This window comes from Phodopus roborovskii, unplaced genomic scaffold (assembly GCF_943737965.1).
Source record: "Phodopus roborovskii unplaced genomic scaffold, PHOROB, whole genome shotgun sequence".
In the NCBI taxonomy this organism is placed as follows: Eukaryota; Metazoa; Chordata; class Mammalia; order Rodentia; family Cricetidae; genus Phodopus; species Phodopus roborovskii.
In genome coordinates, this window is record NW_026126480.1 from 29,253,908 (window position 1) to 29,270,833 (window position 16,926).

Sequence of the window (16,926 nt, forward strand, 5' to 3'; positions counted from 1 at the left end):
ATTTCTATTTGCTTTTGCCCATGTCTAGGCATGATTTCATGCTACAAAGAATATCCAGAACCTTTTGACTGGTTGCCAAAGCTTTTGTGCTATGTTGTTGGATGTGTAGACTTTTGTTGGGGAGAAGTCTTTCAAGAGTTTTGTGCTCTCTTCCAACATCAACTTGGAGCATTTTGTGCACCATTGAGACCTGATATTCACTTTTGCTAATGTGGGTCTGTGTGATCACCTTCTGTATTAGCCCCATGTTGCTGCACCATATGTGGGAAGCTGTCTTTGTTCTCACACATGCACAGAAAGTGCCCTTGCCCACTAAGCCATCTCTCCAGCTCTCATTTCAGGGCTGTCTTGCTACAGAGCATCTTCACCACTTGTAGCTGTAGTCTTAGACCTCCAATTTCTCTGGTCAGATGTAGCACTGGAGGCTGTTGGCATTCCCCTCTGCTGCACGTCCTAGGCAGTGGCATGTTTGCACATCTCATCTCATCTTCATCTCACAGGCATGGATACTCTTGGCCAACTCTTGTCTACAGACCAAAGCTGTGCTTTCACATTTTCCAATTTTTTTCAGATGTTCATGGTGGAAGTTCTGTTAGCACATGTTGACATTGTCAGGGCCATTTATTATGAATGTTTTCACTGGATAGGTAATTCTTGCTTGACAGAAGTTTGATAGAATTTTTTCAGGATGTAATTTTACAAGGACCTTTTAAATTTTATAATTATTTTCTACTTTATGATTAACTGCAATTTTCCACTTGTGGTATTCTCTGTTTTCTTACACTTCACTTTTTGCAGCCCTGTTTGGATTACTTTTAGTGATCTTTTTTCAGGACCATTGTATTTTTTTTTTTTTTTTTTTTTTACTATTAAGTGATTTCTTTATTTGTACTTTTCTGCTGTTCCCATTGGCTTCCTTTTATAGTTTTCATCAGTCTGCAAAATGTCTGATTGACTCAACACCTTGTTTTTTCTATTTCTAGTAGATTGGTGCATATATTTATCATGGTATTTTAGTCTTTATCCTGTAATTTCTACATCTAGGCCAATCTCTGCTTCTAACTTTCTGTAGTATATAATGGTACATTTACTATATATGCTTGCTTGTTTATTGGCATAGCTTATAATTTTTATGACCAAGTAGAAATTAAAGTGTGTAATATCTCAAAGAAGCATGTACCTTTATCTCTTTCGAGCCATGTTTATGAATGATAAAGTCAATAGAATGTATATTTGGGCAATCTTGAATGTGGTACAGCTTTGTTTGGATTCTTCTCAGCACTGTCTTCAAAAGAGAGCTTGAGACCTACATATAGGAAAATGGTTCTCCCTTTAGGCTGTGGCCCAATCACAGGCCTTCTTTGATTTCCATATTCCCTATCCCCTGTCAATTTCTTCAGTACCCTGCAGGTCACTTGCTCTCTTGTACTCTCTCTCTCTCTCTCTCTCTCTCTCTCTCTCTCTCTCTCTCTCTCTCTGTGTGTGTGTGTGTGTGTGTGTGTGTGTCTCCCTCTCCCTCTCCCTCTCTCTCTCTCTCTGCTCTTTCTCTTCCTCCCTCTCTCTCCCTTCCTTTCTCAAAGGACTCTTGTTGGGTGATGGGCCAAGATACCCTAAAGACATTTCCCTTAGTTCTACTCCAAGCCTAGGGTACCAGAATGCCAATGCTAAGAGCACAAATCCTGGAGTTCATGGAGGGATTTCCTTCCATACCCTATCCCACACCTAGCTTTAGGGAGACCAGTGAAGAAGGAGGAGGATAAGGTGGAAGAGTGAGAGGAGAAAAAGAAGATACAGGGTGGCAGGGAAGATGTGATGACAGAGAATAAATGTAGGAGAGTTCTCTGATGCAAAGATCTTTGAAGCAAGTGAATTTATTCAATTCAATAGTTTCTGGTATATAACATGGATCCAGGAATCATCTGTTTAATGAATATTAACCTTGATTCCTCTAATTTCAATATCAGTAGAAAGAGAAGTCAGGTAGCTTTTAATGTTATCTCTGCTGTATCTAGTTTATAATCTAGCTCATTATTAATCCTTTATAGGCCTATTTATAATTATATCATTAATTATGATTATATCACACAATGTCATACTTCTTTGGGTTGTAGTCAAGTAACTCAGGACGCTCTATCTTTTAGTTTACACAAACCATAAAAAGTCTTCATGAGAATATGGGAAGTACAAAACCTTTCAATCTGGTCTTATAAATGCATTTTCTCAGGTGTTGGATACAACATAGTCTTGGTGAAGGGACCTCACTGTGACATTGATGAAATCTCAAAACTGATCAATTACCATGTATCAACAGCCACTCTGAAGACTAATGTTGGAAATGAGTTATCTTTTATTCTACCCCAAGAATATACTCACAGGTGTGGATCTAAAGAATGCTAACTAGTTGATTTTTAAAAAGTTAGAAATAATTGGATTTTCCCCCCCCCTTGTTTCTTCCTGCTTAGCAAACAGAGTTTATTTAAGGAGACAAACTTCTATCATAGCTGCCACTTGCGCTGAAAAGAGACAGGTGCCACTTGCTTATTATAGCTTCCTAGGATTAACTGCTGATACTGGGTGTTTTGTTGTCCATAGAATCAATGTGACTACTAGCATGTACAATCTCATACCACACATACAAACTTCACCACTACCAATAATATTAGCCTTACAAACTAGGTAAGGTGATACAAGCCTGCAATCCTAGAATGAGACATGAAACTGATTATGAGTTTGAAGCCAGTGTGAATCAGAAAGTTAGATGTTGTCTCAAAAAATATAATGACAATAACTAGGATAGTTTAAATGGTAGATCTCAGAGTAAAGATGATAAAAATCCACCAGGAATAGGCAGTTAGTGTATGATCCAACAGTGTGTGATCCATGGGCAGCCTTACAGTGTCATACCTCCACAAAATAGTGGCTCTCTTTTGTCTGTCAGCCATCAACTATTTCCTCATAGAGCATCTTAATAGTTTTATTAGAAAATCAAAATGATATGTCTCCAAGAGAAAAGTATCATGGCAAACAATCCACTACAGCAGTTTGTTGTCTCGTTTTTTCTGTTTGTCTCACCTTTCTGAATTAACAGAACAGAAGCATGAAATTATAACAAGCACTGACATGTTGGTGAGGGGAGATCACTTTCAAATATAAAAAAAAAAAGTAAGTACAAAAATCATTTCCTTTAGTTCCAGCCTGTCATCTTCTCCTACTTGTAGGTTTGAAGCTCTCTTTACTGCTCTGGAAGAGAATCAAGAGAACCTTGGCATTTCTAGTTTTGGTGTCTCTATAACTACCATGGAAGAAGTCTTCCTTAGGTTAGCAAGCGTCCATAGGAAAAGAGAAATCCTCAGAGGGAAAGAATCTTGCAAAGTTGGACATTGCATGCCTTAGAAAATTAAGCATGACAAGGCTTGGAGGTGTGCTGGTGCTTGGGAGCTAACATCACTCTTGCTTAGTGGGTTGCCACTAAACAGTGACTAATCTGAGGGACCTTTGGAGTCAAGGGTTGCAACTCATATTCTTTAAGCAGGGGATAGTGGGATAAGGTTGAAATGACAACAAGCTTTATATGTTTCTTAATATAGGGTCAGTCACATGGAAGATTCAAAATCAGATAACCAAGCTACTCAGTCCCCCTCAGTGGGGAGCAAAGAGAACAAGAATAAGAATGTCCCAAGCAGCATGACAGGAGGCTTTCCCACCCAGGATGAGGACCTGGCCATTGTGTTTAACACTGGGGTAAGAATCTTTGCAAAGAAATAGCTGTCTTAAGCAAGAGTTAGCATTCAAGAGTTTTCTCTCTCTCTCTCTCTCTCTCTCTCTCTCTCTCTCTCTCTCTCTCTCTCTCTCTCTCTCTCTCTCTCTCTCAACACATGAACCAAAAGAACATAGTGTTCACAGCCACTACCGAACCAATATAGTGTGGAGCATCAGGAACCCAGCCTATTCAGTGTTTAAATGGAGAGGGATAGACTCTAAAAATATTATCAGCTGTTTACTGTCACTACCATTATTCTGAAGTTCTTTTGTTCTCTTATTTTTTTTTCCAAATTGAAAACCCAGAAACTCATCTGTTTCTTCAAGTTTGTGTAAGCATACCAGGAGCCTGATTTTTCAAATTACCAACTAGGAGTGTATTCAAAGACTTTCAAGAGGAGTAGTTCCTGTATATGAGGTTGTTTCCAAACCAGTGAGGTCCTTATCATGGGAAGCCTATTTGGACTGCCAAATTTCTTTCCTTGCTCTTGCATCCTAGTCATAGTGGTTACCAGGAGTCAGGAAAATATCATCTTGTTGCCATTTTTAGTATTATATACAACATTAAATTTACACAATGTTACATAATATGCTATATCAGAAGTCAGGCAACCCAATGTAAAGAGATCATTGCACAACTGTCATTGCACAAGAAGCAGCCACAAGGGCATAGGAAAAATGTGCTTATCTGCATTTTAGTTATATTAGTTATATTAGTATATTTAGTTATATATTGCAGTTTATTGTCCCTTGCCTTAGACTAACAGATGGATGATTATATTACTGGATACCACAATATAGGTTTGGGATCCCCTCCAAGAACTTATTTACTTACACAAGCTGGGTGTGCTTAAATTATGTGTATTTATGCCATAAAGCTTTTGTACCACAAAATTTCAGAACACCAATGTCAATGGATTTCAGTATGAATGATGTGTCAAGGTTGTAGTAATGCTGTTTCTCTTTTCTTTGCTTAGTGTTCACTCTACCGTCAGCAATTCCATGCCATGTTCATAAAGAGGTTGATATATAATTGGCGAAATTGGAGGGTGCTTTTGGTACAGATACTAGGACTTGTCATCTCTACTCTCTGTCTCCTGAAGTCCGGTGACCTTAGATATGAAGATGAGAAAACAAGGCAAATGAATTTGAGTGAATATGGTCAAACCATTGTGCCTTTTTCTATTTCTGGGAAATCTAATTTGACAACAAGTCTCTTAACACACCTTGAGAATATGCTAAAGCCTGGCAGCCACAAACTTAAGGAAGTACAAGGTAAGCCTAACTTAGAAACAAACAGAAAGTTGTTTTTTTTTTTTTTTTCAATGATTTCCCTGTGTCACTTCCAAAGAAAGGTCCTAATATAACATGTTAACTTGCTCCATTTTTTTCCTGACACTTGTTATACCACAGAGAAAGTTAAACAATAACAATGTCCTTATGAAAGCTACTGATCTCAAAAATTAGTTGGTATTAGTTATACTTTGACTGTGAGCGTTTATTGTTTCTTTCTAGTTAAACACAATAGATGGATGGATGGATGGATGGATGGATGGATGGATAATAAACTAGATAGATAGATAGACAGACAGACAGACAGCTAGATAGATAGACAGATAAAGGAAGGTGTGCAATGCCCAAGTATAATTTTTATGAAATTGGGCATAGTTTTACTTTTTGGGAACAATGAAATGCAGCATGGGATTGTGGCCTCCAGTCCTGAACTTCAGGGTTTGTTGTTGTTGTTGTTTTGTTTTGTTTTTTGTACTGATAACTAACTGATTGAAGCTTCCAGCTCCCCCCCCCCCAAAGTCTGGAAAGCTCCATTCCTGTCTCTCTCTCTTTCTCTCTCCACCCCCCCCAATTCAAAGAGTCTGCAAACAAGATAAAAATGCCAAAAGCCCAGTTCTACATCCTTGGCAACTACTGCAACTTCCTCCTCTAATGCCACCAGCTGCACAAGTCCCTGCCTAAGTGCTCAGCTTTTGACCAGACTTGGACACAAACCCAGACTGTGGCAGATGCATCATCACCTCTTGTCTACACTCTATAAAATCTCCCTGCTTTAGTTCAGGGCACAGCTTCTCTGGCCTTGTTCCTGGAGGCCAGTGAACCTACCCAGAAGTTGCTTTGCTCAACATACCTGTTGTTATACTTTTTCAATTGGTTTGATCTGCCTTACTGTGTCAGTGGAGAAATTATTTTGTGGGGGTGAGGGACAGAAAACCCATTAATATCTAAAACAAGAATCCTAAAGACTATGGGGTCAGGCTACAAAAACAAACAGAATAAAATTTATATTTGCTTTGCAGAATACTTGTCATTTAATTTGAGCAATCACCATATTCCATAGATATTTTTACTACTTTAACAAATATGTTTTACTGACACTTAAATAAGTCAAGTATTTTGCTCCAGATTAGACAGAAGCTGCAGATTTGGATTTAAAATGATCTGCCTTCATCTACAAACCACTCAGTATAATACACTACCTCTCTGAATATAAATTATGTTCTCTTTCAAAAATAATCATTTCTTCCCAGATGGGAATATTTTCTTCACCACCTGATGGACACTGTTCCTTTGGTGAACACATAGTCTTGAGGATAAGCAAGCCATTTTGTTTTGTTTCTCTCTCTCTCTTCTTTAAGTTTTGTTCTCAAGGATGAAAATATGTTTAAGGATGTTAACTGTTCCTTAAAAACATAATACCAGTGGAACAACTTACAAATAATAGATTGGCTGATTTAAAAAAAAAAAAATTCCCTATTCTTTTCCATGCTGGACCTAATGTAGTCTTCTAATCCCATCTATCTGGAGGCTGAGGAAGAAGGATCACAAATTCCAAGCCATCTTTGGCTACAGAGTGAGACCCAAATAAGGTTTAGAATTTAGTTAAGTGGAAGAGAACTTGAATAATATGTATGAGACCCACACAGAGAGTTTGAGGGGAAAAGGGAGAGAGAGAAATAAGTAGCTGTTAACCAAAACCACACAGAAAGATAGTAGATTAAAGTAGTATCTTGAGTCATAAAAAGATTATTTAGATTGAAGGATGTTTTGTACATTAAACCATCAAATAAATAACTGGATATGTTATTAAAAACAAGGGTAGAAACATAACAGAAAGCTATAATACACCCACCATTACCACCTGCCTTGAATGAAATGTTATTATTTTTTCCTTTACTGAAACTTAGTCAAGTATAGAGAGATATAGATATTTTTACACTTTCTCAACCAAACTTTGTTTCTAAAACCTAACATATCAATATTTAAGTTGTTTTTCTAATTATCTTAGTCATAGAACCTTGAATAAGCATTTTTATTGTCTATTTTAAATTTCATATATTTATAAAAAAATTTGCTGTTTATGGTAAAGAAATGACATTAAATCCTTTAGAACTTGCTTTCTCTTTGCCATAGACAATAGAAAAATGTTTTCCAGTGGGGAAATAAATTTCTGAGAAACCTTGGATCTGTTTTTTATTCTGAAATGATCTATGCCCTAGCAACACTAAACATTTTTAATTCTTGAGAATTTCATACATATGTGCAACAAAATATAAAAATATAAAACACCTATTTTCGTTTTTTATATTATTTTATTTTTTATTTTTATTTTACATATCGATCCCAGTTCTCTCTCCCTCTCTCCATTCCTCCCATCCATCCATCTTTCCTCCCTCCCTCCCTCTTTTCTTCTCTCCCACCCTCACATGCACCCCGACCACCATCCCATCCCCCTCTACTCCCCATGTGGGGTGATGCCCTCCAGGAGGGGTCATCTAAATCTGTCAAGTCATTTGGAATAGGGACTAGGACTTATCTCCTGTCTCAAGGTTAAGGGAGTATCCCTTCATGGGGGATGTGCCCACAAAGTCCTTTTGTGAACCAGGAATACATCCTGGTTCCACTGTATGAGGACCCTTAGACTGCTCAGGCCATCTGGCTGGAACCCATGTTCAGGGGGACTGAGTTAGTCACATGCTGGATTCCAAATTTTCAGTCTGGGGGCCCATTAGCTCCTCCTTGTTCACGTCAGCTGTCTCTATGTGTTTCTGCAGTCTGGTCTTGTCCTCCCTCTCTGCATCTGGATTCTACTTCAGCTAAGTGTTTAGTTGCAGGTGTTTGCTTCTGTTTACATCAGGTACTAGATGAGGGCTCCATGGTGGTGGATAAGTTAGTCGTTGATCTCATTATCAGGGAACGACATTTATGGTAGCATTTCCACTGTTGCTCAATTTGTTACTTGGGATCAGTCTTGTAGGTCTCTGGACATTTCTTTAGGTTCAGTTTTTCTCTTCAAACCTATAATGGCTCCCTCTTTTGAGTTTTCTCTCTCTCTCCCTCTCTTTTTTCTCTCTTCTCTCTTCTATTCCTTCCCTGACTCAATCTTCCTAGTCCCACCTGCTTTCTGCTCTTCCCCTTCTCTTTCTCCTAGTTCCCTCCCCCCCCCCCACTCCCCATGTGCTCTGGAGAACTTGTCCCTTCCCTCTTCTGTGAGGGAAATTGTATGAATCTCTTAGAATACACCTTGTATCCTAGTTCCTCTGGCAGTGTGAATTATATGCTGGTGATCCTTTGCTCTAGGTCTAAACTCCATATATGAGTGAGTACATAACATGTTCCTCTTTTTGTGATTGGGTTACCTCATTCAGGATGTTTTCTTCAAGTACCATCCACTTGCCTGCGAATTTCAAGATGCCATTGTCTTTTTCCACAGAGTAGTATTCCATTGTATAGATGTGCCACGTTTTCTTTATCCATTCTTCAGTTGAGGGGCAGCTAGGTTGCTTCCAGTTTGTTCGTATTACAAATAATGCTGCTATGAACATAGATGAGCACATGTCTTTGTTGCATGGATGTGGGTAATTTGGGTATATGCCTAAGAGTGTGATTGCTGGGTCCTGGGATAGACTGATTCCCATTTTCCTGAGGAAACGCCATACTGATCTCCAAAATGGCTGTACAAGTTTGCACTCCCACTCGTAGTGTGAGAGTGTTTCCCTTTCTCCACATAAGTTGTCATTGGTGTTTCTAATTTTAGCCATTCTGGCAGGAGTAAGATGGTATCTCAAAGTTGTTTTGATTTGCATTTCCCTGATAGCTAAAGACATTGAGCACTTTCTTAAGTGTCTTTCACCCTTTTTGATTTACTCTATTGAGAATTCTCTCTTCAGTTCTGTATCCCATTTTTTAATATGTTTATTTGGTGCTTTGTTGACTAGTTTCTTGTGTTCCTTGTATATTTTGGAGATCAGCCTTCTGTCAGATGTAGGATTGGTGAAAATCTTTTCCCAGTCTGTGGGTTGCCGTTTGGTCTTGTCAACTGTGTCCTTTGTCTTACAGAAGCGTCTAACTTTGAGGAGGTCCCATTTATTAATTTTTTATCTCAGTGTCTGTGCTACTGGAGTTATGTTCAGGAAGCAGTCTCCTATACCAATTTGTTCAAGAGTACCTCCCACTTTCTCTTCTAAGAAGTTCAGTGTGGCTGGATTTATGTTCATGTCTTTGATCCATTTGGACTTGAGTTTTGTCCATGGCGATAGACATGGGTCTAACTGCAGTCTTCTACACACCATCATCCAGTTGTGGCAGCACCATTTGTTGAAGATGCTGTGCCATTGTGTCCTTTTAGCTGTTTTGTCAAAATTCAGGTGTTCATAGGTATGTGGGTTAGTATCAGGATTTTTGATTCAATTCCACTGGTCTACTTATCTATTTTTATGCCAATACCAGGCTGTTTTCAGGAATACAGCTCTGTAGTAGAGCTTAAAGTCAGGAATGGTGATGCCTCCTGAAGTTCCTTTATTGTACAGGGTTGTTTTGGCTATCCTGGGTCTTTTGTTTTTCCATATAAAGTTGATTATTATCCTTTCAAGGTCAATGAAGAATTGTGCTGGGTTTTTAATGGGGATTGCATTGAATCTATAGATTGCTTTAGGCAAGATTGCCATTTTTACTATGGCATGGGAGATCTTTCCATTTTCTGGTTTCTGGTTCTTTAATTTCTTTCTTTAAAGACACAAAGTTCTTACTATATAGGTCTTTCACTTGTTTGGTAAGCATTACCCCAAGAGAGTTTATGCTGTTTGTGACTATTGTGAAGGGTGATGTTTCTTTGATTTCTTTCTCAGCCCCTTTGTCATCTGAATAAAGTAGGGCTACTGATTTTTTTTTTTTTTTGAGTTTATCTTGTATCCTGCTAGTTGGCTGAAGGTGTTTATCAGCTGTAGGAGTTCCATGGAGAGTTTTTTGGGTCGCTTATGTAAACTAACATATCATCTGCAAATAGAGAAAGTTTGACTTCTTCCTTTCCAATTTGGATCCCCTTGATCACCTTTTGTTATCTTACTGCTTTAGCTAGAACTTCAAGTACAATACTGAAGAGATATGGAGAGAGAGGGCAGCCTTGTCTTATTCCTGATTTTAGAGGAATCACCTTAAGTTTCTCTCCATTCAGTTTGATGTTGGCTGTTGGTTTACTCTCTATTGCTTTTATTATGTTTAGGTATGTTCCTGTTATCCCTGATTTCTCCAAGACCTTTATCATGAAAGGGTGTTGAATTTTGTCAAAGGCTTTTTCAGCATGTAGGGAGATATTCTGTGGTTTTTCTTTTTCAGTTTGTTTTCAGTTTTCAGTCCATATGGTGGATCACATTGATAGATTTTCGTATGTTAAACCATCCATGGGAGCCAGAGATGAAGCGTACTTGGTCATGGTGGATGATTTCTCTCATGTATTCTTTGATTTGGTTTGCCAGTATTTTATTGAGTATTTTTGCATCAGTGGTCATCAGGGATTTTGGTTCATAGTTTTCTTTCCTAGTTGTATCCTTGTGTGGCTTGGGTACCAAGGTGATTGTAGCCTCATAAAAAGAGTTTGGTAATAAAACTTCTCTTTCTATTGTGTGGAACAATTTGAGGAGTATTGATATTAGCTCTCCCTTGAATTTCTGGTAGAATTCTACACTGAAGCCATCTGGCCTTGGGCTTTATTTGCTTGGAAGGCTTTTGATGACTGCTTCTATTTTGTTAGTTGTTACAGGTTTATTTAAGTTGTTTGTCTGTTCTTGATTTAATTTTGGTAAGTAATAGCTATCCAGAAATTTGTCCATTTCCTTTGAATTTTCAAATTTTGTGGAGTACAGGTTTTCAAAGTATGACCTGTAAATTGTCTGGATTTCCTCAGTGTCTGTTGTTAAGTCCCCCTTTTCATTTCTGATTTTGTTAACTTGCATGTTCTCTCTCTGCTTTTTCGCTAGTTTGGATAAAGGTTTGTCTATCTTGTTGGTTTTGAAAAACCAACTCTTTGTTGCAATGATTTTTTTTTTTTTTTGTATTGCTTTCCTGCTTTCTACTTTATTGATTTAAGCCCTCAAATTGATTATTTCCTGGTGTCTACTCCTCCGGGGTGAGTTTGCATCATTTTGTTCTAAGGCTTTCAGTTGTGCTGTTAATTCTCTAATATGACTATCCTCTATTTTCTTCATATGGCCACTTAGTGCAATTAACCTCCCTTGTAACACTGCTTTCAAGGTGTCCCATAAGTTCAGGTATGTTGTGTCTTCATTCTCATTGAATTTTAGGATGTCCTTAATTTTTTTTTTTTTTTTGTTTATTTATTCTTTGACCCAGGTATGGTGCAATTGTGCTTTGTTCATTTTCCATGAGTGTGTAGGGTTTCTGCGATTTGTGTTGTTGTTGAATTCTACTTTTAAAGCATGGTGGTCTGATAAAATACAGGGAACTATTCCAATTTTTTTCTATCTGTTGAGGTTTTTTATGTTGCCTAGTATTTGGTCAGTTTTAGAGAAGGTTCCATGTGGAGCAGAGAAGAAGGTATATTCTTTTGTGTTTGGATGGAATGTTCTATAGATGTCTGTTAAACTAATTGAGACATAACTTCTGTTAGTTCTTTTGTTTCTTTGTTAAGTTTTTGACTGATGGTCCTTTCTAGCAGTGAGAGGGAAGTGTCGAAGTCTCCCACTGTAAATGTGTGAGGTTTTATGTGAGGTTTGAGTTTTAGTGCCATTTCTTTTATGAATGTGGGTGCCTTTGTATTTGGGGCATAGATGTTCAGAATTAAGACTTTGTGCTGATGGACTTCTCCTGTGATGAATATGAAATGACCATCTTCACCTCTTTTGATTAATTTTGGTTTGAAGTCTAACGTGTTAAATATTATGATAGCCACACCTGCTTGCTTCTTGGGTCCATTTGATTGGAAGATTTTTTTCCCAGCCCTTTACCCTGACGTAATTCTATCTTTGAAGCTTAGATGTGTTTCTTGTATGCAGCAGAAGGATGGATTCTTTGTATCTATTCTGTTAGCCTGTGTCTTTTTATAGGTGAGTTAAGACCATTAATGTAATGACCATTGATTGTTAATGCTTGTTTGTTTTAGATTTGTTGTTGGCAGTGGTATTGTGAATATATTTGTCCTGCTTTACCCTTGGGTTCTGGTGAAGTGGGATTATCTATTGCCTATGTCTTTGTGAGTATAGTTAACTTCCTTGGGTTGGCGTTTTCCTTCCAGAATTTGCTGTAGGGCTGGATTTGTAGATACTTACTGTGAAAATCTGGCTTTTTCATTAAATATCTTGTTTTCTCCATCTATAGTGATTGAGAGTTTTGCTGGGTATATTAGCCTGGGCTGGCATCTGTGGACTCTTAGTACTTGTAGAACATCTATCCAGGACCTTCTGGCCTTGAGTGTTTCCATGGAGAAGACTGGTGTAATTTTGATAGGTCTGCCTTTGTATGTTACCTGTCCTTTTTCTTTCGCTGCTCCTAGTATGTATTTTTTTACTCTTTATGTTAGGTTATTATGTGCCAAGGGGTCTTTTTTCTTTGGTCCTGTCTACTTGGTGTTCAGTATGCATCTTGTACTTTCATGGGCATGTTCTTCAGAATGGAAAAGTTTTCTTCAATGGTTTTGTTGAATATGTTTTCTTTCTGCACCTTTAAGGTGGGCTTCTTCGCCTTCTTCTATGACTATTATTCTTAGTGTTGGCCCTTTCACAGTGTCCCACATTTCCTGTATGTTTTGTGTTAAGGATTTGTTGGATTTATGATTTTCTTTGGTCGATGAATCTATTTCTTCTAGCTTATCTTCAGCTCCTGAGATTCTCTTTTCCATCTCTTGTATTCTGTTTGTTATGCTTGTGTCTGTAGTCCCGATTGTTTGCTCAGTTTTTCTATTTCCAGCATTACTTCAGTTTGTGTTTTCTTTATTGTCTCTATTTCAGTTTTCAAGTGTTGAACCATTTCCTTCACCTGTATATTTTTTTTTTCTTGGCTTTCCTTACTTTCTTTAAGACATTTGTTCATTTCTGTCTATTTTTTGTTTGTTTTTTCTTCCATTTCTTTAAGGGATTTTCTCACATCGTCTTTGGGGGCCTCTATCATTTTTATGACAATATTTTTTAAGCCGTTCTCTTATGCTTCATCTGCTTTGGGATGTTCAGGTCTGGTTGGTGTAGAGTCAATAGATTCTGGTGATGTTATGCTTGTATTTCTATTTTTAGGTGTTTTCTTGTATTGCCATCTTCCCATAGCTTCTTCCAGTAGGTGCAGATGAGGTTTCTCTCTCTCTCTATGGTACTCCCCCCATGGGCTTAGGTGAGTCAGAATTTTAATATCTATAGCTCTGGGTGGTCCAGGCTCTCTCTTCAGGCAGGGATGAGTGTCAAAGATCAGGCTCCAGCAGAGGACCAGTGATGGGTGTCAAAGATCCCATAGGCTGGGACTCAGGATATTCCTGCCCCCATAAGCGGATCTAGCTGAGCCTGGCGCTCTTCAGCTGAGGCCTCTTTAGCAGAGGCCCAGAGATGGGGGTCAAGGATTCAGCCTGCAGGGACTCAGGATGGCCCCAGGGGATAGGCGGACCTCTGGGAGGGACCTGGAACTCCAGTAGGGGACCAGAGGTGGGGGTCAGAAATCAGGCAGGTGGGGATTCCGGGTGGTCCTGTGTGGATAGGCAGATCTAGTGTTGTGCTTCGATCAGCGCCAGGAAGTTCCCTAAAGGTGGCACGATTGTTGGCTCCACCCTCTGTCCCAGTGCTCAACCAGAGTAGTAAAACGCCTATTTTCACACTCAAATTCCTCCCCAACATGTCCATCTCAGAAAAATATTTTTCTTTATAACCCACTAACCTAATTAGTGCTTCCCATGGGTAGGACCAGCCACTGGATCATGGAACTCCTACCAGTGGCCATACATTCAAAAAGCAATTTCTGTCCCTTAGAAACTCTTAATTGCTAATAGCTCCTCAGTAGAGGATGAGGTCTAGAGATCATCTCCCCCCTCTATGTTGGAATCTGTCTTTATTTTGTGAAGGTCTTGTGCAAGAAGTTAGAGCTGCTGTGAGTTCATGGTTCAATGGCTGCATCATGTCCAAAAGACAACATTTCACAGCTCTCCTCCCTTATTCTGGCATTTGCATTCTTTCTCCCTCCCCTTCTGAGATGTTCCCTGAGCTGTGGTCAGAGGGTTAATACAGATGTCCCATATTTAGGACTGAGCCTGAAAGCTCTTATTCTCCATACAATTACCAGTTGTACATCTTTATATTGACAGTACACACTGTCCTTCTCTGGACAAGATTGAATGACCTCAGGTCTGTTGGTATAAACATAAATACTTAGACATTAACTTGACAATATGACTACTTAGCAAAATAAAAATAGCAAGTTTTATCCTAGGGCCTATGACCTCCCATCCCATGAGCTTTTGGCCATTAATTCAGTACTATGCATTAAATTCCCTCCTGTGGAGCAGATCTCAAATTTAATCCTGAAGTGATTAGTTACCCCCATAACAATCATGGCACTATTGTACAGTGGTTATATCTTGTAACATGCAGTCCAGTGCTGGGTTAGACCATTGATGTCTTTCTTTTCCTCAACAGTATCTACAGCATCTCCCAGCACTATGAAGGCTAGCCAATAGGGAGGAGGTTTCCTGGTCCATTTTGGGGATTACTTTTTCTCTGTCCTATATCTAAACATGTAGCATCTTCAGTGACAGGGTCTAATTGTGATTTTATGGTGGGTGACCAAGGGCAATGGCAATAGCCTGTATTGATTTGGAGACTTCTGGGGCTTTGCTGCCCAATTACTTATAGGTAGTACAATAAGTAACCCATGTTTTGCACTGAGGTTCATTTCCTATCAATTCTGGGAGCAATGCAGCCCTGTAAATTTTTAAAGACTCACCATAAATTGAATGAGTGTGAGCTCTTGGAAGGTATTTTAACACCACAGTAACTCAGGAAGCACTCCTTGCCTTTCCAGACTGAACAAAACTGCCTTCCCTTCATCCCTTTAGAAGCTTGTCTCATTTGTGGGCTTCATCACACCAAATTACAATTGTGCATTAGTCATCTGCCTCTCAACAGAAATTATGGGGATGTGAGAACCTCATCTGAATCTCTAGCTCCTAACCCAGTTACTGTCACATAACAAGCACACAGAGCAACATAATCTCATCATACTCAATATTGGGAAAACATTGAAAAAGGGAGAGACTACAGCTAAATCAGCTACAGTGTTATAGTGGCAGTCTAGGCAAGGGAACAAGAACAATAGGGCTAGAGGATGTGTTACATCTTAAGTGGATTGCACAGGTTTTTATTCTCTCTTTATATGTGGAAGAAAGTCAGAATAAGTATCATTTAGCTTTATTGTTTTGCTAATATTTTATTTTGTGGTTTATGTAGGTTTACAAAATATTGAGAGGCCTTGTGCACTGAGCATGGAATCAGGTTACTGAAATACAGTTAATATATAGAACGTTTCCACCACACCTTTCCTTCCTTTTGCCCTTAGTACCACACTAACTACTTGTCTATTCCCACTCTTATCCCTGGAAACTACTAGTCTCTATTCTATTTCTGTAGATTGATTATTCAAGAGTGATATAAAAATGGAATCACAGCCAGGCGCAAGCCTTTAATCTCAGCACTTGGAAGGCAGAGGCAGGTAGATCTCTGTGAGTTTGAGGCCAGTCTGATCTACAGAGCTAGTTCCAAGACAGGCTCCAAAGCAATAAAGATAAACCCTGTCTTGAAGAAAACAAAATAAAACAAAACTAAAGAAAAGGAACCACACAACATGTAACATTTTGGAATGGACATTTTCACTTAGCATCATTTTCTGGTTTATCTAACATTTGTCTCTTTAATTGCTAACTACTATTCTTTCACATGGGCACAGTACAACTTATTTAACCATTCACTCATTGAAAGACATCTAAGGTTTCCCCAGTAAGCTCAACTATAAGTAAAGCTGCTGCTATTATGTGACTTGCATCTTCATTTTTCTTTCTCATATAATTTCATTATAATCTATGAGGATTCAACTTCTTTTCCGAGTACTCTGCAGTTTTACTTTTCCAATAGCAATATGTAAGTGACCCAGTTCTTCTCTACCTTAAACTATTTTCTTCATAGACTTACTAGAGTATGTAATTCTGGTTAGCCAATTGGTATCACATATAGCATTTTTCTTCACACATTGAGCTGGCCTAATGTTCTTAAGATAAATTCCATTTCTAAGGGTGCCTAATTATTTATATGTTATGCTTGTATGTAACGGATGTTAATTCTAGTCCTGTAAAATGGGTTAGGATGTAGTATGTTTGAAAATAATAAGGATAATGAAGTGCTATTATATGTGTAGACAAATGAGTCTACACATATCTCATGGGGAACCTGATGTATCAGTTTGATTGGGTTAAGGAATTTGCCGGTAGCTGGTAAAACACATTTCCAAGTGTGCCCATCTGGAAATTTCCAAAATAATCAGAGTTGCAATCAGTAGACATAGTGAAATAATTAGCAAGCTGAAGCCCATATGAGTAGGCAGCAGGACTGTGTGAGCCTTATGTGAGGCTAGGCAGCTCAATCTGCCTCCTCCTCATTACTGTGCAGGGCATGTTGTTCTTGGGCCACATTGAGATACTGGAAGCTTATGGGGCCTTCCCACTACTCAGAAGGGAGCAGAATGCTGGGCTCTCCTCGATGTTTTTATTCTTCTCAGTGCCTTGACCAAAAAAAAAAAAAAAAGTTTTGCTTTCTAGCTCCGCTATATTTGCAAAAGATGCTTTTAAAAATCATTCATCTAGTTTTCCCATTTTATCAGAAGAGAGTTTTGAGACCT

At 38.6% G+C, this 16,926-nt stretch overlaps 1 protein-coding gene across 1 annotated transcript in view; it reads left to right on the top strand.

Moving 5' to 3' along the window:
* The window catches only part of LOC127228265 (phospholipid-transporting ATPase ABCA3), a 78,786-nt gene that overhangs the window by 33,883 nt on the left and 27,977 nt on the right, over positions 1-16,926 (top strand). Inside the window, exons 15-18 of the mRNA XM_051192827.1 lie at positions 2,225-2,375; positions 3,219-3,317; positions 3,588-3,741; positions 4,737-5,034. Coding sequence (XP_051048784.1) covers positions 2,225-2,375; positions 3,219-3,317; positions 3,588-3,741; positions 4,737-5,034 — 702 coding nt within the window. The remainder of the gene's footprint in view (positions 1-2,224; positions 2,376-3,218; positions 3,318-3,587; positions 3,742-4,736; positions 5,035-16,926) is intronic.